This window comes from Pinus tabuliformis, chromosome J, assembly GCF_031772625.1.
Source record: "Pinus tabuliformis cultivar Carrire ecotype Pingquan chromosome J, CPIR1, whole genome shotgun sequence".
Classification (NCBI taxonomy): Eukaryota; Viridiplantae; Streptophyta; class Pinopsida; order Pinales; family Pinaceae; genus Pinus; species Pinus tabuliformis.
In genome coordinates, this window is record NC_142295.1 from 1,245,949,516 (window position 1) to 1,245,974,913 (window position 25,398).

At 39.9% G+C, this 25,398-nt stretch overlaps 1 protein-coding gene across 1 annotated transcript; it reads left to right on the forward strand.

Annotated features, from left to right (window-relative positions):
* The first annotated feature begins 377 nt into the window (after nt 1–377).
* LOC149231714 (uncharacterized) lies at nt 378–2,898 on the forward strand. The gene has a single exon (XM_089379266.1). The coding sequence runs from the start codon at nt 1,127–1,129 to the stop codon at nt 2,789–2,791; it is 1,665 nt and encodes a 554-aa protein (XP_089235392.1). The 5' UTR covers nt 378–1,126; the 3' UTR covers nt 2,792–2,898.
* Nucleotides 2,899–25,398: the final 22,500 nt, after the last annotated feature.

Here is a 25,398-nt window from a genome sequence, read left to right on the forward strand (position 1 = left end):
GGGTTTGTAATTTATGACCTTCGGAACCTGTCAAATGCTAGACACTTACACTAAATCATCCACGTCATCAAATGACGTGGATAAGGCATCGACTCCGGATTGGAAAAATCAAGAGCCACGTGGAAATAAATATAAAAGTATTGAAGCAAACTGTGTTGTCAAAAAGGACAGAGGACGCTAAAGTTAGCGTGTGCAGACGGGAATATGGTGGTAGCGGGTAGGGTTAGTAGAGGGCGGAAGTTGGGTTGGCGGGGAAGGCGATAAAAACGGGAGTTGGAAGTGGGCAGAAGAATCTGCAAAGCAGACGAAACGAGCTCCTTGTCCCTTAAAAAAGGGCCTGGTTTTAGCGGTTTCTAAGTGGATGCCGTATACTTAATGGATATACATCGCGGCAATTTAGGAAGAGCATATTTATGTATGAATGCGTGTATATATAAATACATACGTGAGATTACAGCAGAGAATTGCGTGGGGAATGAGGCAATCCGATGCCTTTGAGCATACAGTGTAAGTAAAGGGGCTGTAGAGAGCGTGGACTTTGGGCAGAGAATATATACATTATATATATATATATACAGCGAGAATCCGTTCATTTGGATGGATAGAGAGATATGTTTAGGAGGGACCCAATTGAATTAGAAGATGGTTGCCTACAAGTAATGCAGACACGCCTCCTCACACGTGGTATACTCAACCAAACCGAGTCAAGAGCTGAGCCGCGTGGTGGAGAAAACCAACGAGAAGTAGAAGACGAAGCATCGTGGAGAGTGTGGATTTTTGAGATTAGAGATTGACAGCGCCAACGCTGAGCAGACTGCTTCTTAATCAGCTTTTCACTTTGCAATCCAATCCAATATCCAATCTTCTGGGTCTTCGTTTCGTTTCGTTCAATTCCACCCTTCACCCACCGCCACCCCGGAAGTCTGTTTTCTGTACAATTTTGACCACTGGGCATCCTCTATACGTAAAATTCTGGTTACCCACCAGGAAGAATCGCGTGTTTTGTAGACTTCTAGAAGCGAGGACTGAGCTCCCGGAGGCATCTGTTTTAAAGCTTGCTTTGAGCTTTCTTTTCCAGTAGTTAGTTATTTGATTCATATTGGTTGCAGAGGATTTTCAGAGTTTGATGATGAGTGCTGAAGCTGCTATGGAGAGGGAGAGTTGTTTCATGGATGAAATGCGCAGGCCGCAGAGGAAGAAGAAGACCGACGCAGAGGATGATTTTGACGAGTGTTATTATACTCATATGTGCAAGATTTGCAAGAAGAAGTTCGTCTCAGGGCGGGCTTTTGGCGGTCATATGAGAATTCATGGCCCTGTGGCCACTGCCGCCGCCGCCGCTGCTGAGAGCAATGGGAAAAATCTGGAGCCGCAGAGGAAGAGATCCCGTGCTGAAGAGATTCGAAGGCCTGACGTCGAGGACGAGGAGGATTCGCAGCTTGATGGATACGAGCGGAGCTTGATGGGTCGCGAGTTCGAGACCCGCGACGCTAATCCATCTAGTTTTCTGAGAAAGGAGTTCTTGTCATGGAAAGCCGACCGAGAGGACTGGGAGTATTCTGAAGAAGAAGAAGAGGAAGAGGAAGGGCTTGCTGATGGTGGTCTTCAGGATAGTACTGACAGTGAGGCCGAGACCGACATGCCTGGATACCCGAGTGGAGATTCAAGGTTGATGAAGGGAAAGAGATCCAAGAGGTCTAGGTATCGAGTCTCGCCGGCTGCTCATTTTCAGGGCGCAGAGAATTCTGTTTCTGAAGAAGAAGACATGGCGATCTGTCTGGTCATGCTGGCAAGAGGAGTGAATACTCGAAAGTCAAAGGATGGAGCTGAGGAGTCTGCTAATTCCGGATCAAGGGACATGAAGGAACCAGTGCCAGAGCCTCGATTGGATGCTTTCAAGATTATGAAGAAAAGAAGGATTAAGAGGGCTGAGGACGAGACTGAAGAAGGTAAGAAAATTATGTATGAGTGCAGTACATGTAATAAGGTTTTTCATTCATACCAAGCTCTGGGAGGCCACAGGGCCAGCCACAAGAAAGCCAAGGGCTTTTCACCCAAGCTTGATGAGAATGAGAGCTTGGTGGAAGAGGATATTACTGATGAGGATCGCATGATCAGGTCAGGCCACGAATTGCCCAACAGTTTCCACAAGCCCAGTCCTCTCAAAGAAATAATGAGCAGAGAAGAAACTGATGAGACTTTAGCAACAGCAACAGGAATCCCTAATAAGAAGAACAATTCCATCAAAGTCCATGAATGTTCAATCTGTCACAAGGTTTTTGCCACTGGACAAGCCTTGGGCGGTCACAAGAGGTGCCACTGGGCCACTCCAGGTGGAAATTCGGACACTACTAGCACCATTTCCAGTAACACCAAGGAGCCTCCCCTGCTGCCCCAGACTAGTGGTGGGAGAGGAATTGGAGGACAGTTGTTGGATCTCAACTTGCCTGCTTCTACTGATGCTGAGGAGGATGACAATTCTAAGTTTGCTAATGATGCAGTGGGGTTTTCTCACATGGCTTCTGCTGCTACTGATGTTGTTGATGCTGCTGAAGCTCATAGCAAAATCAGCCTTCCTTTCTTTCAATCATGGTGGACAGACCATCACGATCCCGTGCCGCGCCCCGGACTGTTTCTGTACAATAGCCTCACTCATTTGTCTCGCAGCAGCGAAGACGAAGCAGATAGTAAGCTAGGGATCAAGATTGGGAAGCTAGGGAACAAAATTGGGTCTGGGATGGTAGAAGAGCAGGACTTCCACAACAGGGTTCAATCGTGGTTGAAATTGTGAGCTACATGTAGAGATAGGGATTAAGAAAATTTGTCATTGTTTGATTCTTTTTACAGTCTTTCATCCTACTGTACACTTAAAGGGATTAAAGAAATGCTTTCATTAAATGTGCTCCCATGGAGAATTGCTTCTTTGCTATATTATTTCTGTGCAGCATTTATCAAAGTAAACGGATGAATAACAGTAGGAACGATATGCATTTTCTTTCTCTGGATCTCACATGGCTACCTAATAAGCAAACTTCCCGTACCAAGCATGGATGCTCACATCTAGTTACATCTGATGTCTAGTCAACCTTTTGTCTTCTCACCCTACAGTCTCTAATCCCTTCAATTTAAGTTTCACTCTCTGATACCTTCAAATTCAATACCTTCAAATTTAACACTTTGCAACCGATTACGAACCAATTCAGAGAGAGTAAGCTGAAATTGACATATAGGAAAAAGCATTCTTGTGCCTTTATAAAAATTTATCATTATGAACAGTTGTCCGAATAGACTGAAGAATGAAGTGCATTATGAAAAATTTCGCTGCGTTTCCTGTAAAAAGTAATTTTTCCCCTTTATAAATAACTGTTATAAAGATCATAAATTTTCAATTGCATCTGATCGTGAGAATCAAATCAAATAGAATTGACTTGGCAGCAGGAAACTAGGTCATTGCACTATCGTAATGAGCTTATTTATCAACATAGCTCCCTGTCCCTAAACGATTTCTGGGCCAGTAGCCTGATTGAAAATTCATGTGAATGTTTATTTATGATTTTATGTTGTGGATGGCTAATAATGGCAGAGCTTAACATCTTTAAAAAAACAGGTAACAAAGTTGACAGTGAGTGCACACTCTCCAACAACTTGGAAACACTCCCCTAGATTCCACTTCCCATGTGAATTTTTAATGTGGATGACATGACGCAGAGTTTAAAATATTTAAAAAAACTCCTCAGAGTATGTTAACTTTTAGCAACATAGCTCTCTGTTCTTAAAATAGCTCTTTCTCAACTTTTATCAGCATAGGTCTTAGTTCTCAAAGGATTTTTAGGCCGGGAGTATCAACATAGCTCTCTGTTCTTAAACCAGCTCTTTCTCAACTTTTATCAATATAGCTCTTCGTTCTAAAGAATTCTTAGGCTAGGAGTCTGTTTTACAGTGAGATAACTTGTTCAGAAGGCTTTCTTTTGATGTGGATGAATGTGGATGCCTAATAAAGGGCAGAGCTTAAAATATTTTTAAAAATGCGATGACAGAGCTTCCGCAGGCTCCCAAGGCACTGTCGTGATTATAACACACTCCAAAACTTAGAAACACTGATTAGACTATATCAACGTAGTTCTCTGTTCTTAAACTACTTCTTATTAAAAGATTTCTCAATTTTCATTAATATACCTCTTCGTTCTTATAGGTGTTTTAGGCCAGGCCCTGTTTTACAAATGGTTGATGTGGAGCCTCCAAGTTACAGTTACAAAGCTCTCTGTTCAGGATTTTTAGGCTTGCCATTTGATTTACAAATTACTGATGTTGGTGGTCCCTAGTAATTCGATTTACAATGTCTAATGTTTGATTGATTTACAATGTGTAATGTGTGATACAGTGTCTAATATTTGATTGATTTACAATGTCCAACATTTGATTTAGAATGTCTCTGGTAAGCCTTCCAAATCACTATGAAAATATGGGTGATGTCTAATAACCTTGGAATTTTAAGGAGTTTCATTTTGGCACTGAGCCTATCTGAAGATCGAAAGTTCTTTGTTCTGAAAAGCATGTCCTTAAGTGTAGTGTGTTTTGCAAGTGGTGGATGTGGACCTAAAGTTCGTTTGTTCTTAAAAGGAATTCTACGATGGTATTCTGATTTACAAGTAGCAGATGTGGACTTTCCAAGCTACAGTGAGAAAGCTTTCTTTCTAAGATTTCTAGGCTACTAGTTTGATTTACAATTGGCTTATGTCACCATCCCAGTCACAGTGAAAATATGGGTCATGCATGATTGTAGTATTAGTTTGGCCTTAAGCTGAAGTGAGATTAAACATCAAATGGCAGAGCTTGCACGGGATGCACTTTTGCACTTTTGGAACAACTTGGAAACGCACAAACAGTGTCCAGTGCCAGGCTTCATACAATCCTCAACTCTTTATTGAGTAAATCCTGTTGGAAGCCCATGATACACACAAGGCCTACTACTGCAACCCTTGCAACCTTAATTCACCATATTCTTTTTTTTTATGGAAAAGTAGTACAAGAACTTGTGTATGCAGTGGCACTGTCAGAGAACAGAGGACCTACCACTATTCTAGGTTTTTGATGAGTGAATGATAACGAGCACTGTCACAGTTACAGTTAGCCACAGAGGGAAAAAAAGGGCAATCATTACGTACTGAGTTAGGCAAATAAAGTTCTATGGCTGCTGCTTACATGGGTGGTCACTTTGGACATATTTGTTTTGGCAGAGTGAGCAGAGCACGCACTTCACTTGCAGCTGATTAGTGTTTGAACATAGCTCATGCTTTTCAACCTCAGGATTATCCATCCCCCTTTTATTTTAATTCATACATTATTATCAACTGTAACAACACAGCACATGATGATTACTGTTTCATGATCAAGTTCACACCTGAATCAAAGAAAATTGTAGGGTTCTTAATGATGCCATCTATCCATTCACTTCACTTTTAGGTTTTAGTTATTTTCCAACTTTTAAACCTTAACTTTTAAGATTTAGTTATTTCAAACCTTTAAACCTTAACCTTTGATGTTTGAAAATTATTTATTATTATAAATTTATTAAACATAAGAAACCAAAAAAAACCAAAATAAATACTAACTGTGAAGAAGGAATTCAACTTCCAAAAAAAGTTAAACGCTATCATTCACATAACCACCCAATGGACCGTAATAACCAACCACTAACAAATTTATCATCCAAACTCTGAATACAACGCTAACATTATCATAACCATTGGATTTTGTCAAACTTATCATAGCTATCAGAATGATCCAGCCATCAGAATAATACCAAAACTATCATATCTTTCAGAATGATGACGAAACCACCGACAGATAGTGGGTACTAGCCTTTTTGGTTAAGGCTTGTCATTCCACCCAACTTCACTGGATGCCTTTGTCCTTAACCTACTCCTTTTTCACTGTGACTGCATCATGTACTTAGTTTACATTTCTGAAAAAAATCATATTTTCATCAGAATGAATACTATACTTGTCAGTACATTTCTGAAAAAAATCATATTTTCATCAGAATGAATACTATACTTGTCCTTTTATTTAAAGCAAATGAAGGAAAGAATCCCAACAGTTTAGGGTTTCTATAAGCTAAGCATATATATGATGCATTGTTTATGGTATTAAGATTAGTACATCAAGAAGATTGAAATTATTATTCTCTGTACTGTACTATATTCCATGCATGCAAGCTATAACTTTTAAGGAAAGCATTTTTAAATATATGAAAGGCCCTAATGAGATAAAATGCATTTTCCATGTTCAATCACTACACTCCAAATGTTAATATTCAGTATTATATTAATCCATCATTCCATCATTTTCCCTGTTATTATTCACTTTTTTCGAGACTAAAAACAGGTATGCCATCTTTTTCCTTGCAAAATTCTTATATTACCATTTTGATGGGCAGAAAAGTGCATTCCTTACTTCTGCTCTCTTTAACTCTTGCACAATCTTAGGATCGTTAGATTGATTTGATCGTACGCTAGCCATGGAATATCTCCACTTTATAGTTGTTATCTCTCCCGTGCTGATGCACTGATGCAGACTGTATAACTAAAGTAGTCAATATGTTTTTGCTCAGCTAAATGTTTTATATATTGTGTTAATTCTAATTAATTTAATATTATTTTATCATTTTTCCCTTCCAAATTGATGAATAAAGTTGATTTATAATTAAAAGTTTAAATAATGTTTTTTAAGTAGTTAACTTTATTTTTATTTTTATATTTGTTTTTAAGTATAGTTCTAATTACTAGCCTAGATCTATCTTAACTTGAGAATCTACTGCGTTTGAGATATATTGCGTGTCATGAGGTATCAAATTTTTTTTAACTTTTTGCATTTTAATCTCAACAGATTTGATCCCTATGGGCACTTGGTAGATCCAGAATTAAGATGGATATATTAATTATAATTTAATGTAATTTTATTTATTTTTTAGTTTTATGGACTAAGTCAAAATGTTTTATTGATAATTATAATTATAATTTTATTTTTTTTTATATTTATTTTATTTTGTAATATTCAACAGGACATTACAATATCTCTATCACACTGGGCTCTCGCATATACATATTTTTAATAAATAGAAAAATAAAATAATGACAATAGGTTAGAGTCAACACTTATTTTTATCATCAATCAACTTCATCCTTTATAATACAATACTCTTGCTCTTACAACATGAAAACTCCTAATCCATCAATTTTATGATAAAAACCATAAAAAAAATGGATATAACAAATTGCCCAAATTTTTTTGCTCCACTCCCATTGGACCAAGTGCATACAAATTGCATGTGGGTCTTAGTGGTCCAAATGATATAACACATACCCAACTATTTGGACTCAACCCAAAATGGAATTAGTTTGAAATTTATGACTTGGTTTACCTAAAAAATACATAAAATATTAATTTTTTTATTGTACCGAAGATGCTCTATAGCCCAGTGTGTAGCAATGTTGTAAAAAATACGTAAGGCTTTATGTAGAGAATAGTCTTTAAGTGCGATTTTTTCATAAGTTTTCTTGTTTATTTTCGATCTAATTGGTCTAGAATTTGACAGAGATTCATTAAAATCACAAGTTTGATAGGTAAAATCACAAGTTTGATAGGTCAACTCTTCACAATCGAAGTACCCCAGAAGTTTTTGAGGGTGTTGAATCCATATATGCAGGGGTGTTGAATCCATATATGCAGTTCAAAAACCAGTTTAAACAATCCAAATCAAAATTTTAACCCAATTTTTTTCGTTATATTCTGGCCAGAAATCAGTCGAAAACTCCAAAAAGTCGCACTTAAAGGCTACTCAAGTCGCACTTAAAGGCTACTCATTTATGTAATGTAATGTTATATTGATTCGGAAAACATTAAAATAAAAAATTGAAAAATAATGATTATTGCATCGACAGGCACTCTCCAACCCAGTATGGTAGAGATGTTGTAATGTAATGGCCTATAAAAACTTAGAGCTATCTTTAGTGGGACATTTTGGATTTTTTGGTGCCGGAATCCAACGAGAAATTTGAGGTGAAATCTTGATTTGTGTTATTTAAATTAGTTTTTTAACTGTATATATGGGTTCAACACCCTGAAAAACCCTAGATTTGTGTTATTTAAATTAGTTTTTTAACTGTATATATGGGTTCAACACTCTGAAAAACCCTAGGACACTTCGATTGTGCAAGGGTTACCCATCAAACTTGTGATTTCAATAAATTCTTGCTGGATTTTAGAGAAATTAGACTGGAAAAACTTACCGAACAAGCTTCCAAAAAATCTCACTAAAGACCACTCGTAAAAATTTTGATCAAAATAAAATAAAATAAAAACCCAATGTTAAAATAAAAATAACTTCAAACTAAAATAATAAAAATAAAAATTCTACATTATTATTAATATTTCTTTTTAGTTTTTGTTAGGTAGTTAAGGTAAACTTGACTTGGTCAAGTTACCAGTGGTTTTTTAGAGAACTCGTGGTGTTACAAGCCATTTGATCACATCTAGTCAATACGCCTGAAAACCATATCAATCAATATCCATGAACATGTTGTCATCATCCTTTCACAAATCCCTAAGCATGACCTCTCAATCAATATCCATGAACATGTTGTCATCATCCTTTCACAAAGCCCTAAGCATGACCTCTCCAAAAAGTCTGAGTTTTTGGGACAAATTGCTAAAAAACGTTGTTTTTAGCCCAATGCACCTTTCCTCTTTAGTTACCCGAGTTCAACACATGTTGAATGCTTGTCCACTTGTGCTAATCAACAAATCTTATAGTACTCAAAGAGATATTTCCAACGAGGTATTGTACGTGTCAAATGGAGATCATATGACCAAGTTACGACCTTAGGAAGTTGGTTGCCTAACTAACCCCAACGAGGCTCACAAACTCTTGGTGTTCCATCTCCTGGGGTTAGGGTTTTGGTTGTTTAGGGTTCTCTTTATTGTTCAATAATAAAAAGACCCTTGAGCCTCATTGCAACACAATTCAGAGACATGTAGCCACCACATCTCTTCTCAGAGATAAACTACTGTCGTCTGATCTAGGTTATTTACATTCTGCTTATAAGCATCTTTCAGTTCTTTGATATTAATGAAATGAATATTTATTTCTACTGCATCTCTATGTTTATGTTTATATTTGTATTATGTTGTGTTTCTGCCTAAGCTTGGATCAATGGTATCAGAGCATTTTTCTCTTTCTCTATTTTTCTTTGCATGCCCCCAACATGGGGGCTTCACTAGGGGAGCAATATCATACCACGTGGGTTCATATTGGGGGATATATATTGAGGGAAAAATGACATAATATATTGGGGAATACATAGAGGGTAAAGGGGTTTATATTTACAAATATAAAAAATGGATCTTAAAGTTAATGAAAAAATATAAAGGGGTATAAAAAATGTTAATGAAAAAATGGATACCTACAATATCTAGTGAAAGTAGGGGTTTTTTAAATTAGAAAGTCGTATTGGATTCATATTGGTAGGGGGTTAAATAATGTGATTTTTAGAGGGATCTTCCAATATGTAGTCAAATTAAGGGTATTGTTTAATATGTCACGAACGCACGTGATATGTCATAGGTTCACTGAGTGAATCCCCCATGGCCCCCAATGAGGTTAGGGTATTAGGAGTTAGGGCTCGAAATGGTTGAACCTTTGCAAGACCAACCTCGCAAACCCTAACGACCTACCATGGTGGAAGAAAACAAAGATGAGAGAGCAGGAGATCCTTTCAAAATATTTCTTGAGGAAGCCCTCAAGCGACAGAGGAATGTGATGATGGATAACTTTGCCCAAATCCTTCGGCAACTACCCACATGTGACACATCTTCATCCAACGGTCACTTTGGAAGTGCCACTACCTTTAAGGTACAAGTCAACTTCAACATTCCCATATTTAAAGGCTAGATAGATGCAAATGTCGTAGATAGATGGTTAAATCTATTGGAAGGATATTTTTTGATTCATGAATTTTCCAATCGAAAAAAGATTATTTTTTCACTTCTCAAAGTTGCCCCTCATGTCAAGGACTGGTGGGAAACCGACTGTGAATAGAAGGACGAGAGAGAACCCTCACTATTTTTAGTCGCACCCACTTGAAATTCTTTTTGAGACGTCATCAAGGAACAATACTACCCTATTGTGAGCTATGAAGATATATACATAAAGTGGACCATGTTGTGGTAGGGAAGGGACCAAGATGTGCCGGAGTTCATGAATATTTTTCATACCCTTCGCACAAAGTTGTGTATCAAAGATTCTGAGCGGTATTTGGTACTCAATTACCACAACTGTCTACATAAGTACATCCAGGAAGAGATGAAGTTCCTGGACATCTCCTCGCTTGGCGCCGCCTATTGATACACTGTCAAGATCAAACACAAATTTAAATAGAAGAAGCAAGACTTTTGATTTGCAAATTTGAAGCAAGGGAAAGGCGCCCCCATTAGGGGAATTTTGAGGTCTAAAATGGGCCTTCTAAGGAAATTATAAATTAATAGTGAAAATAATAAAATAATATTATATTACATCATCAAATTTTAGAGAGAAAAAATAAAAAACTACTTTTTCAACTCATATTTTCAACTTATCTCCCAATGGGTTTACTCGAATTTCAAGTAGGAGCACTTGTTAGATGTAGAATTTGATTCTTCATCCAAGGAGTACCCATGTTACATACTTTTGATGGAACCTTCTACATGAAAAATGAGAAATACATTAAAAATGTGATTGCAATCGCGTTTTTTCATGTATTTCTCATTTTTCATGTAGTAGGGTCCATCAAAACTATGCAACATGGGTACTCTTTGGATGAGGAATTACATTTTTCATCCAATGAGTAATCCCACTTGAAATTTGAAACATTAGGGAGATAAGTCGAAAATACGAGTTGAAAAATTAGTTTTATTATTTTATTATTTTTTAATCTTTTTACTTTTTTACTCCAAAAATGGTGAATCATCCCCCATGGTTGACATCATCATCTTGAATCCTACTTGTTCTTATAAAGTTTATTTTGGTTGTACATTTTTCTTAGGAGACTCATTTTAGACTTCAAAATTCCTCTAATGTAAACTAAACCGCAGAAAAAGGACAAACCTAAGGCGAGGTTACCTAGGACAACTCGTCGAAGCCGCAAGCAAAGAACAACACCACAAAGACAAAGAAGAACACAAGGAAATGGTGTGAGTTCCATAAGAGACTCACTCACAACACAAGTGAGTGTTGAGCCAAGCAGTCACTGGTGGTCAAGCTGAAGGCTTCTAAATAGATGCATGTTCTGCCTCCGAGTCAGAACCCGACAAGGGGAATGAAAAGAGAAGCAGATTATTAATGTGGAGCCTAGTGACACCATTGCCACCACCAAGATCCAGAAGATTGAGCCCGAAGATCCAAAGGAGTGGGAGCGTATCTTCCACTCACAGATGTGGGTGAAGAGTTCTCTGCTGCAGTTCATTGTTGATAGCGGAAGCCAAAAGAACCTCATTTCAGCAGAGGTCGTGAAACGGTTAGGCTTACCGACCACACCACACCCGTAGTCATACACCATCAGGGGGATTCAACAAGGATGAGATCTCCGCATTAGCCGATAGTGCCTCATTTCGTACAGCATCAAGCCCTTCACAAATGAGGTACTGTGTGGTATTTCTCCTCTTGAAGTTTGTGATGTATTATTAAGCCAACTATACTTGTGGAAGCGTCATGTTGTGTATGAGTCTATGCCTTGCAATATTATTATCTCTTTGGGAAATAATATATAGAGGATACCAAAGGTAGCATCACCTACTTCCATCTATTTGATATTTTCGAAATAATGCAGTGAGATCATTTCCCAGACCAGGAAGTTTGTCTTCCTTATGATTCACACTCAAGGTAGGAAGAAAATTGTGGCCACATCTACAACCGCTAGATAGGGATCCTTCGCATGGCAGCGACAGATGGAAAATGTCATGGAGGAGTACATGGACATCTTCACCTCACCCATAGGGGTACCCTTGCACTATCTAATCAAGCACTCCATCGATTTGACCCTGGGTGCGTCGCTACCCAACGGACCAATCTACTGACGCTTTGTTATAAAGAACAATGAAATTAAGAGGCAGATTCAAGAGCTGTATCAGAAATGGAACATTAGGCCAAGTTCATCATCATGTGGGATCCCAATCTTGTTGGTATAGAAGAAATATGACACCTGGAGACTCTACATTACCTATCAAGTGTTGAATAAGATCACTGTCTGGAATAGGTATCCAACGAGCTCAAGGGGGCCAAATATTTCAGCAAGATTGATTTGAAGTCTTGTTATCACTAGGTGCCAATTGAACCCTCCGATGTGTGGAAGACTGCCTTCAAATCCAAGGAGGGCATTTTCAAATGGCTGGTCTGCCTTTTGGGTTGACGAATGTGCCAACAACCTTCATGAGGCGAATGGACTACATATTGTGGCCCTTCACCAAATGATTCATGGTAGTGTATTTGGACAACATCTTAATCTTTAGTGAGATCTAGGGATATCACCTACACCATATTTGGCAGGTCTTCCAAACCCAACGATAACACAAGTTGTGTGCCAATTTAGAGAAATGCACTTTTGATATGACCCAGGTTCATTATTTGAGGTACATCATTGATGAGTGTTCTGTGCATGTGGACCCAACCAAGATACAAGTTATTTGAGATTGGCCAACCCCACCCACTTTTTTGGGCATGGAATCACTCCAAAGGCATGTATTGGGGCTTAAAGCCCAAGTTTTGACCAAATATTGTTGTAAAAGCTCCGCGAATTGTGGGTGCGGAGCGCAAGAGTATGATATAGTCACAGGGTTGTCCGCCCTAGTTTTGTAATGTAATGTCCATTGGATAGACCTACCCATGGTCCGTAGACCATGGGATTGTATAAATAGAGTGAGGCTCTAAGTGTAAAAGAAAACTAACTAATAATGAAGGAATAAGGAAGTCTAAGTGATTGAGCCAAAGTGTAAAGTGTGTTTGTGGGTCGTAGAGTAGGAGAAGGCTCTGCAACTGAGTGCGCAGAGGCCTAGTAGTCTGCAGCGGAGTGCGCGGACCCCTACAGCTGAGTGTGCAGGGCAGGTCGAGTCTGTAACTGTTGGACGAATCAATAAAGATAAGTTTTTCTATAATTATGTGCATATTTTCCTGGTTTAATACATGATTGATATAGTTTGTAAATATACTATTTATTTACTCCACGCCCCAGTATGAATGTTTTGTATTGTTAAGTATAACTTAAAACACTTAAGTAGGTGAAGGTGCTTAAACAATACTGGAAGATAAATAAGATCTCGGGTAATAGCGTAGAGCGCGGTACAGCGCCTGGTTAGGGCTGCGCGAAGGCAGTGTACCAGGTCGTGAGGAATAGGAAAGTGCGTGAAGCCACCTGCGCACAGGGACAAACGAAGGACCAGTCGAACTCATCAGACATCTACAAGGTGCGGAAACCTGGTTCTAGCACCCTCCCATACTACTTCAGGTGAGACCTTAGTTCGCACTCCACGAACTGCTGCCGAAACGGCCAGTGGTACCGGGATTTATTTCGCTAATTAACTCCGAACCTAGGTCAGGCCCCAACAAGCCAACAAATGGTTCCGTTGCGGGGATCGGGATTTGCATAGAGATGTCTAATGTCGTATCACTAGAATCCGACCAAGAATGAAATTGAAGAGTGGTTGGACAGAAATATTCATGAGTTCACGGTGCAGGAAATCAAGAATCCGCGACTATCAAAGGAAGAGTGGTTAGATTGCTACTTGTATATGGAGATCCATGAAATTTTCTTTGCATCCTTCCCTATTGAGTTGTACGAGTGGATCGTGAAGCTAGCAGATAGCCAAGGAAGGTGTAAACTTGACAAACCTATTGTGTGGACTCCAGAATTGGTGTGGAGACTGGAAGCATCAGAAGATAAGATTGCATGTGCTATCGATCACTGGTTGGATCGAATCATCGGAGGATTCATAACTGAATTCATGGTAGATACTTCAGTCATCTATAGCGAGGCAGAATGATGCCTCCTCAAGGGACCGCGAGGTACGTACGTTAAATCTTTGAACACTTGGATTAAAATTCTACTATGTGAAAAGCAGGTTATGCGAATAAATTGATGTTTGGGGCTACGCGGAGTGGGAGAATCTACAGAAACAAAGGTAGCACAAAACTAAAAACTAGCCCCTTGATATCACCTCTGCGAGGGGGCAAAGAAGAGCTCACAAAGGTTTCGTCAAGAAGTGCGATCAATCTGATAAGGCAGAGAATTCCACGCATACCACCCACACCCACACCACCACCAGTTTCACCATCTTCACCTTCGACTTCGCCCATACCACTTCCGCCACTGCCACGAAGAAGTATGGCTAGCGCAATAAAGCTACTGGTGTTCAAGGGAGTAGGGAATGAAGATCCAGACCAGTTTTGGTTCGTGATAAAAGCTGTATGGAAAGCACAGGGTGTCACAGACGACAATATAAGGAAGGAAACGTTGGTCAGCACTCTGCAGGATTGCGCCTGACTTGGTACATTAAGAATTCCAATGACAATCCAAATGCGAGGATAGTGGATATCCAGACTGCGCTAAATAAATAATTTAGTAGGCCAAAGTCAGAGGCACAGTTGATCATTGGATTCAAGGAAATATCAATGCTACTAGGCGAAACCCCGTGGGAGTTGGATCAAAGACTAAAGTGCACAATTCGCGAAGCAAACATGACCTTAACAGATGGGCAACACTGCGATTTGTTTGTGGCCTCGTTAACACTACATTTATGGAACGCGCTGTCACAATAAAGGCTAACCATTTAGGCTGAGGCTTTGGAGGTCGCGATGAGATTGCACGAGACTTTGATACAAGATCCTAACCTGGGATTCTAGCAGATTCATGCGCAGTTGAAAAACTTGTGCCTTGAGATGTAGAGTTTGAAACAAGACAGGACGACTCGTTTAAAAGTGCGCGATGAGGTATGGTGCGTAAAGTGCAAAAGTGCAAGAGGTAGGGGCATGACAAGGACCACTTGTTGGAAATAATACTAAGAGGGGGGGTGAATCAGTATTATCAAATTCTTTTCAATTAATTTATTCTTCAGATATTGTTCATTAGTTTGTATGTCAGTACCATATAATAATGAGCAAGAACAAGAAAAACAGATAATCACACCAAAGAACACCAGATATAAGGTGGAAACCCAATGTGGGTGAAAACCACTTGCTGCAATATGTCTCTATCTTCTTTCAATTAGAAACTTCTTTTACAATGATTTTGTACTGGTGCAGTACTTTACCAGTACGCAGGCTGCAACCTGCAGAGAGCTACAACCCTCTCTCGTTTTCCAGTCTCTCCTGGAAGGGAGCTACAACCCCCTTAGCTCTTTTACTTCTTTAAGGACCACGTTTCATTAATTTTCAGACTAGATCCAAGAAGATCAAATAATCATCAAGTACATGTGAATCACCCAATCTCCTTATACAATCAACCAATGAATCACCCAACTTCTCAGAATGCTGTAAACAGAAAAGTAATACCAGAAATATAAACCCAGAACTTTGCAGCAATAGATAAAAGGCAGTCAATAATTATTTCAAAAGGGATCCGCAACTTCACCAATAGTAGCCTGCAGATATCCACAATTCTTCTGTGCTTTGACTGCGCAGATTCGCACCTGATCCGTCTTGTGCTCTGTGTACCACCACACTTAGCCATTCTGCGGAACTACGTGCCACTGCTCAGATCCGCACCTACACTGTCTGCCTGACAGCGTGCCTCCGCACTTGATCCTTCTGCTTCTTTGCGTACCCACGCACTGAACCTTCTGTCGCGCTGCGTACCTCCGTACCGTGCCTTCTTCTGTCCTGTGTACCTCCACACCTAAGCTGTGGATCGCTTGTGGACCTCCAAATAGACCCAAATTAACAGTCCACCAATGTACCACAGATTTTCAAATCCACCGATCTGATCACGCGCCCAAGAGATCACGCCCTATCAACAGATCCACCTTCCACGTTACAGATTTCACTTTGATTTAGATCTAGCTTTTAAAATCGATTACCCAAAATTTTAGATCTTAAGATATTCAAATTTTCACAAGTGACTAGCCAAGTGATCTCCTTTCCTTTTTATAGGCAAGCCCTTATTCACACCATGGGACAAAACCATCGAAAACCAATACAAGGGATCCAAACCGGGGTTCAATACTTTAGATCCTATACCACTGACCAAAACCATAGGATCATGATCGATGGGCTAAATACCAAGGGCCAAAAATAAGAAACCCCACGTGTGCGCGCTTCTCTGCATTGGAGTGAGTGAACTGGGGTCCGCACCTTCTGAACGGAGAACTTGTGGATATGTCCGCACTTCTTGGTCGGTGTACCTGCAGGTCCGCACCTTTTGAGCGCTGCACCTGCGAACCCCTTATTTTCCATCATTTTGAGAGCCTGAATAGAGTTTTTCCACTTGAGTGGGTTTCCATCAAGTACAACACCTGTGCCTGAATCATAATGCCAACAATATCCCCCTTTGGACTTGATGGCGACCCCAAGATCCTCAAAGTCATTCTCCTGCTTTGACATCAAGGGCAAAGGGTGAACCAAGGTATTCTCTTCCTTTGCTGTCCATACTCCCCTTGAGTGCCTGCTGAAATTTCTGAATGAGCTCCCCCTGACTATAGACCAGATCTGCAAAAGAAAAATTCTTCAAGAAGAACCATAATCCACCAAACACCATAAGTGACCTTGACAAGAGAGATAGAGACATATTAGCAGCAATAGTCAGATCAGCATCCATGTTCTCCTTCTGTACTTCCTCCAAGATCTTCTACCATAATGCCAACAATGCATTATTAGAAGAATATATGCTCCCCCTGAACCTGTGCCATTCGATCTTCGACCAATCCGTAACCCAGCAAATGTACGCGTATACCCCATATGAAACTTGCATACAACCAACAATCTCTGAAACAGATGAGATTCAACAACAAAATGATGCATCAACAACCCCCAACTTTTGCCTGAGGTATTCAGAGGTCTCCCTGGGCAATGGTTTGGTGAGTATATCAACAACTTTTTCCTTAGAAGGAACATACTCCAACTTGACCTTTTGTTCAAGCACTTGTTCCCGAAGAAAATGATATTTGATAGATATATGCTTGGTCTTTGAATGCATGACCGGGTTATTTGAAATTCTGATAGCACTTGTATTATCACATAGAATGGAGATTGGTGGTGTACAAGTGATTTGAAAATCTTGCAAGGTCTGCATCATCCAAAGGAGTTGAGTACAGCAAGATGCAGCAGCCACTAATTCCGCTTCAGCTGTAGATAAAGCAATCGAACTTTGTTTCTTGCTGAACCAAGATATTAATCTGGAACCCATAAAGAATGCACCACCACTTGTGCTCTTCCTGTCATCCACGATTCCGGCCCAATCTGCATCTGTATAAGCATGAAGTGTGAGATCTGTATCTTTAGGATACCATAAGCCATAGTTTTGAGTTCCTTGAAGATACTTGAAAATTCTCTTCACTGTCTGAAGATGAGTTTCCTTTGGATTTGCCTGAAATCTTCCAGCTATTCCCACTGCATGCATGATGTCTGGTCGGGTACCTGTCAAATAAAGTAGACTTCCAATCATAGATCTATAGGTTGGCTGATTCACTGCTGTTGACTCATCATTTGCACTGAGGCTGCATCTTGTAACCATGGGGGTACATACTGGTTTTGCATCTTCCATGCCATATTTCTTCAAGATCTGCTTGAGATACTTGGTTTGAGACAAAAAGTTACCGTCTTCATTTTGTTGGATTTGCAAACCAAGAAAGTATGTCAATTCTCCAAGCAAAGACATTTCGAATTCTTTTTGCATCACCAAGGAAAAGCTTTGACTCATAGCTTCTTCATTGTTGCCAAAGATAATATCATCTACATACACAACAAGTATTAGCAATTTGTCATTTTCAATTTTTATATAAAGATTGCTATCTGTTGATCCTTTTGAAAAACCTTGTTGATGAAGGTATTTGTCCAAACAGTAGTACCAAGCCCTTGGAGCTTGTTTAAGACCATAGAGAGCCTTTTTCAATCTGAATAAAAGATTTGGATCATTCCCAAGAATGAAACCATCTGGCTGCTCAATGTATACTTCTTCTTCTAAGTCCCCATTCAGAAAGGCTCATTTCACGTCCATTTGAAATACTTTGAACTTCTGAAAGCTTGAGAGAGCAAGGAACATTCGGATGGCCTCAAGTCTTGCAACAGGAGAAAAAGTTTCTTCAAAGTCTATTCCTTCTTGTTGAGCATACCCTTTACAAACAAGTCTGGCCTTGTTTCTAATTACTTCCCCATTTTCATTCAACTTATTTTTGAAGATCCATTTTGTCCCTATGACATTCTTATCTTTTGGTCTAGGAACCAACTCCCAAGTGTTGTTCTTTTCGATCTGCTCAAGTTCTTCATCCATTGCCTTGACCCAACATTCATCTTTGCATGCCTCTCTTACATTTTGTGGTTCAGTGGAGGAGAGTAATGCCAAATAGCTTGAAGCTTCTGCAATTGTTCTTCTTGTTTGTACGCATGCCTCCTTTTGCCCCAAGATTTGAGATTCTGGATGATTCTTTTGAACATACCTGGACGGAGTCTTCTCTTCTATCCTTGTCTGTTCCTCTGGTGCCTCTTGAGGTTCTTCTTCATCTTCAGTCTGATTTGGAGAGTAGTCTTCATCCTCTTCGATATTTTCATAATTTACTTACCTAGGAATGTTTCCTTTTTCATAAACCACCACATCAATGCTGTCAACAATTCTTCCAAGTCTTTTATTGTAACACTTATATGCTTTGCTGTGGGGAGAATAACCAAGGAGAATGCCTTCATCTGCTCTAGGTTCAAGTTTGCTAAGCTGTTCATCATTATTCTTAATATAGCATTTGCTTCCAAAAATTTTGAAATGCTTTACTGAAGGAGTCTCACCATACCAGAGCTCATGAGGAGTTTGAGTGTTGTTCACTCGGAAATTTGTTTTGTTGAGAATAACAACCGCAGCAAATGCAGGTTCACCCCAGAAGGTTGCGGGAGTTCCAGACTCATCAAGCATAGCATGAGCCATTTGTTGAACCGTTCTGTTCATCCTTTCCACCACTCCATTTTGCTGAGGAGTCCTAGCTGTAGAGAATTCCATTCTTCTTCACAGAAATCGAAAAATTCATTTGAGGTAAATGCCCCACCTCTGTCAGACTTTTGTCAGACCTGAGGCACTTAATTTTGTGATCTGATTCATTTTCAGCCAAGGCTTTGAAAGATTTGAATTTTTCTAATGCTTCATCCTTGTGTTTCATAAGTCCCAACCAAACCATCTTGGAGAAGTCGTCAATGAATGATATAAATTATTCTTCTCCTCAAGGTGACCTTGTCCTAAATGGACCACATACATTTGTATGGACTAGTTCAAGAGGCCTGCTGGCTGATCCTTTCTTCTTAGAGAAGTTAGTTCTGGTTTGCTTACCAAACTGATATGATTTGCATATGGTGTTGTCTGGAATTTTGATATCTGGAAGACCACGAACTGCCTGGTATTTGCATGCTTTCCTTATTTGTGAAAAGCTTAGATACCCCAACCTCCGGTGCCATAACCAGTGTTCATCATCCTTGCTCAAATAGCATTATTGTTGTCCTTCTTCAAATATGTATAGATTATTTGGACTTCTTCTGCCTTTGATCACTGTTTTTCCTGTATCAAGATCACGAACACTACATCCATTTGATCGAAATATTACCTCGGTTCCTTGATCACACATCTGACTGACACTCAGTAGATTATGCTTCAAGCCATCAACATACAAAAGATTTCCAGCTTTGACCTTTTCTTTCAACTGAGCAATGCCTTTTCCTTTTATGGCTGCAGGGGTATCATTTCCAAAAGAAAATTTCTTTCCCTTTTCTAAAGCAGTATATGATTCAAGTTTTTCTTTATCACCTGTCATATGCTTCAAACATCTGTTGTCGATGTACCATTGATTTTCCTGTCCTTCTGCATAAAAAGCTATCCCACATCTTTCTGGTTGTGGTCCTTTTATTCTCCATGTTCTGGTACTTGAGGCTTGTTCCTTTGTCTGCCAAAACCTGCTCCTGCATTCAGAATATTCATGACCAAAGTTATTACAAATAGAACATTCAATTTCATTTTCAAGGGCCGAAAAGTTGTTATAAGTCCTTTTTGTGATCCTAGTCATATTTCTTCGTTTTTGAGATTCTCTAATCATGATTGTTTTATAGGCAACACATTGAGCTGCTTTGTGGCCAAAGTTATGGCAAGAGAAACATTGGCCATTGAAGAAACTTCTGCGATTATCAAATCTACCTCCCAAATGATTGTAGTTTCTATTGTCATCCATTCTTGAGGCAAATTGAGAAGATTTTACTTGTGGCTGTTTGTAGCTTTTGTTCATCCTTAAGGTGGATTGCCCCTGATTTACCTGGTAGTATTTGTTTATTCTTGATGTAATTCGTCCCTATTTTACCTGGTGATCTCCATTGGGCTTTTGCTCATTCCTTCTTGCTACATTGAAATAACTCTTTGAGGTGGATGCTTGAGATGTTTCTCCATTATACCCCAGACTTGTCTTGATTAGTGGAGAATGCTGTACATTGATAATCTCATCTAGAGTTTCAGATCCTTTAACAAATTTAAGATTAAGAGCCTTTGTTTTCTCAATTTCTTTTCTAAGGCCAACAATTTCACATTCTAACTTCTCAAGAAATTTTTCTTTTTCATCAAGTTGAAATTGCAGAGTATCAATGATCACATTCTTTTCTTCTAAACATGTCTTGAGTCTAGAAATCTCTTCATAAAATCCATCCACATCTATAGCATCCATGTAATCATCATCTTCAAAAGCCATTAAAAGTTTATAGTTATTACCTCGTTCATCTTCATCACTATTTGATAGTCCATCACTGTCTTCATGAGTGTAATAGCTTTTCTTATTTGCATTCTGTTTCTTGTTCCATCTAACAGGTTCCTTCCCCTTGTCAATCTTATCCTTATGAGGACATTTGGCAGCATAGTGACCTACTCTTCCACAAGCAAAACATTTGAAAATCTTCCAGTACCCCGTTGAAGATTTCTGACAAAATTTGATTCTTCTTCTTCTTCTGACGCGTGTCCTGACTCATAGTACTCTCCTTTTCTTGAAGCCTTGAAGGCATCTTCTCTCCTGTCTGATGGACCTCCTTTCCTCATTTCATAAGCAGTTAGAATTCCGTGTAGTTGTGACATTTTAAGGTTTTGTAGATTCTCTTTTTCTTCTATTGCAGAAACTTTAGATTCAAACCTAGGGGACAAAGAACTTAGAACTTTTTCAACCACAACAACCTCTTTTATTTCTTCACCCAAAATTTTCATACAATTAACAATCTCATCTACATGAAGAAAATAGTTAGCCACACTTTCATCATTGTACATTCTGAGATTTTCATACTGAATTATGAGGGTTTGAAGTTTTTCTCGTTTTACCTGATCATCTCCTTCATATCTCAGAACAATCTTGTCCCATATTTCTTTTGCGGATTTATACTGCATAACCTTCACGAATTTTGATTGAGATAGACATCCTAGAAGAGTATTGACCGCCTTTGCATTTGTTTCATATTTCTTCTTCTCAGCCGAATCTGTACGAGTTGCTGATGGAAAAGCATACCCTGTGTCTATGATATCCCAGACTTCTGTACCAAGAGATTGAAGATAGGCAATAACTCTTACCTTCCAATATACGAAGTTTTTCCCATCAAAAATCTGTGGCTTGATTGATGCTTCCCTCTCGTAGTTGCTCATGATGATAGAACTTCCTTCAAGCGATCAAGCTTCTTCAGAAGGACCTGCTCTGATACCAATTGTTGGAAATAATACTGAGAGGGGGGGTGAATCAGTATTATCAAATTCTTTTCAATTAATTTATTCTTCAGATATTGATCATTGGTTTGTATGTCAATACCATATAATAATGAGCAAGAACAAGAAAAACAGATAATCACACCAAAGAACACTAGATATAAGGTGGAAACCCAATGTGGGTGAAAACCACCTGCTGCAATATGTCTCTATCTTCTTTCAATTAGAAACTTCTTTTACAATGATTTTGTACTGGTACAGTCCTTTACCAGTACACAGGCTGCAACCTGCAGAGAGCTACAACCCTCTCTCGTTTTCCAGTCTCTCCTGGAAGGGAGCTACAACCCCCTTAGCTCTTTTACTTCTTTAAGGACCACGTTTCATTAATTTTCAGACTGGATCTAAGAAGATCAAATAATCATTAAGTACATGTGAATCACCCAATCTCCTTATACAATCAACCAATGAATCACCCAACTTCTCAGAATGCTGTAAACAGAAAAGTAATACCAGAAATATAAACCCAGAACTCTGCAGCAATAGATAAAAGGCAATCAATAATTATTTCAAAAGGGATCCGCAACTTCACCAATAGAAGCCTGCGGATATCCGCAATTCTTCTGTGCTTTGACTGTGCAGATTCGCACCTGATCCGTCTTGTGCTCTGCGTACCACCGCACTTAGCCCTTCTGCGGAATTGCGTGCCACTGCTCAGATCCGCACCTGCACTATCTGTCCGACAGCGTGCCTCCGCACCTGATCCTTCTGCTTCTCTGCGTACCCACGCACTGAACCTTCTGTCGCACTGCGTACCTCCGCACCGTGCCTTCTTCTGTCCTGTGTACCTCCGCACCTGAGCTGTGGATCGCCTGCGGACCTCCAAATAGACCCAAATTAACAGTCCACCAATGTACCACAGATTGTCAGATCCACCGATCTAATCACGCGCCCAAGAGATCACGCCCTATCAACAGATCCTCCTTCCACGTTACAGATTTCACTTTGATTTAGATCTAGCTTTTAAAATCGATTACCAAAAATTTCAGATCTTAAGATATTCAAATTTTCACAAGTGACTAGCCAAGTGATCTCCTTTCCTTTTTATAGGCAAGCCCTCCATGGAAGCTAAGAGGAGCTTCGCTGATACCTCCACTTTAGGAAGTAAAGACAGACTAGAGCTAGAAATGGACCCATCGATGCTCACTACATTCTTAGAGACATGTATGAAGCTGCTGCGCGACAGCAAGGCTGTAAATGGGATGCAAGAACTCATAAATAGATGCGCTAGGACCGCACGTAGTCCGGAAGCTCAGGAAGCACATGACACGAATAGAAAGGGAGATGAGATTGACCGCGCAGATCAGGGAATATGAGATGGACCAAGTGATTCTGAACCTAGGATCGGATGTAAAAATCCTACCAAAGTAGACATGGGAGCACATGGGCAAGTCTGCACTGCAATGGTCTCCTATCCAACTGCGAATGGTGAACCAACAAAAGATCCTATCTATGGGGAGATTGCATGGAATCACAGTAGACATTGAAGGAGCAAGCGCGCTAGTAGATTTCGAAGTGATAGAGATTATGGATGACAACAATCCTTATCCTGCGTTATTGGGAATAGATTGGGCCACTGACATGAATGGATTAATAACTCTAAATAAGTGCAGGATGATCTTTGAGAAAAAGTCACTGTGTGTAGTGGTACCTTTAGACCCTGCAGAAGGATCGTGCTGCACAGAACCAGTGCGTGACAATGACAGTGATGATGATCTGGATTGCATCTACAAGATAACCGCATGGGAGTAAGATTAGGTAAATCCAACCGTGGATGGCCGAATCTCTTGGGAGTGAAAAAGCTCCTGCACATTAGATTCTGACGAAGAGATAGAATGATGGCAGAATCGGTTACACAAGGTAACCATGCTCAACTGTAACATGATGACAAGGTCGCTGTGCTGTGTAGCAACGGAGGTAAGAGACCTGACTACGTATGATGGGTTAAGCGAGGTGGATGACTTCCTAAAAAAATTTGAAATAGAAGTATTAGAACAGTAGTGTTTCAACACTCTGAAATGTGTACTGTGTGCTATGCCCGCAAGATGGTGGGGTACGCACCAAAGAAGTTTTGAGGACTGGCGTGAATGCAGAAGGATGATGCTCATGCGGTTTGGGAAGCCTCAGGTGCAATTGAAAGATAAGTATGACAGACGAACCGACCCACGCACCCACTTATCTAGGCAGATACAAGCATATGGTGTGAAACCCGCCAAAAGGCCTACCGTCCTCGCGGTAGGAGACACAATTAGTAAGCAGGAACAGGTAAGGCAATGGCGCGAAAGGTTGGGACCTTGAAGTATGGAAAGACCAAGTGCACAAAATAATATCTATGCATAAGAGTTTATCAAAGTACATGATGTGCTGAGCAAGGTCCACCATGTGAAGCAGACTCACTGGGACCTGTGCGCACCAGCGGTTCTTTAGGCTTATAGGATCGCGTGCAAAAGCATGGCCGCGTAGGCACCGCCAAGGTTGGAGTATGAAGCAATCGTAGTAAGCCCGATAGTTCTTGAGGAACTTAGACTGTGCCCAACAACACCGATAGATACGACGGTTCGCAGAACCTTGGAAGCAGAAATCCAACAGGGAAATCTTAGACTCTAAGAACTTGAAGAAGAAAGGGTACGGTTAAGGAAGAAAAGCACTCTGGTGGACGCAGAAGTCAAGAAAATAGAGCACGAGATAAAGGAAGATTTTCTCGGCAAAAATACCAGGGTGGAAAGGTCGACTGTGTACGATTGCGATGACAGGTTTAAGGCCTATTTTCGCAAATTGATCAGTTTGATGTCTTGGCTTGGACCGCACATTTCTAAGCATAGTGACCAGGGTACCGCATTGCAAATGGTAAAGTGCTCGATGGCGACCGTAACAATAAAAAATGGGGATTCTCTAGGAGATATGATGGATGATAAGATGGAACTTTTCACGGGTGGTGCGACCACCTGACTAGCCAAAGGAAGGACAATTTTAGCGCTCCAGGTAGTTGAAAGGGAGCGCGGGACTATAAACTATTATTCCCGGGAGCTACGCAATGTTGGAGCTGCACGCAGAAGCAAAGAGTCACAAGGTCCACGACTACGCAAGGGGAGCTGCACTGCCACGCTGGTTGACCAGAAAGTGACCATTGAAGTCACTATTCACTATGGGATGCTTGACTTGAGGCCAAATGGAGCAGGTGGCAGGCATTTAAGATGAGATTTATGGGCAATATTTGAGAAAATATACTGCCAAGGGAGCATTAATGAATCAGATTTGGGGGGAATGGTCGAATTCAAATTCAAAAAGCGCTATAAATTACAAAGGGATTCCAAGAAAACAACACTTGGTCATTTGCGAATTGAGCTATTGAGTAGAGCCCTGATTGTTGAGTGCCGAGCATTGATTGAGTCTCTGAGATCGCGAGTGA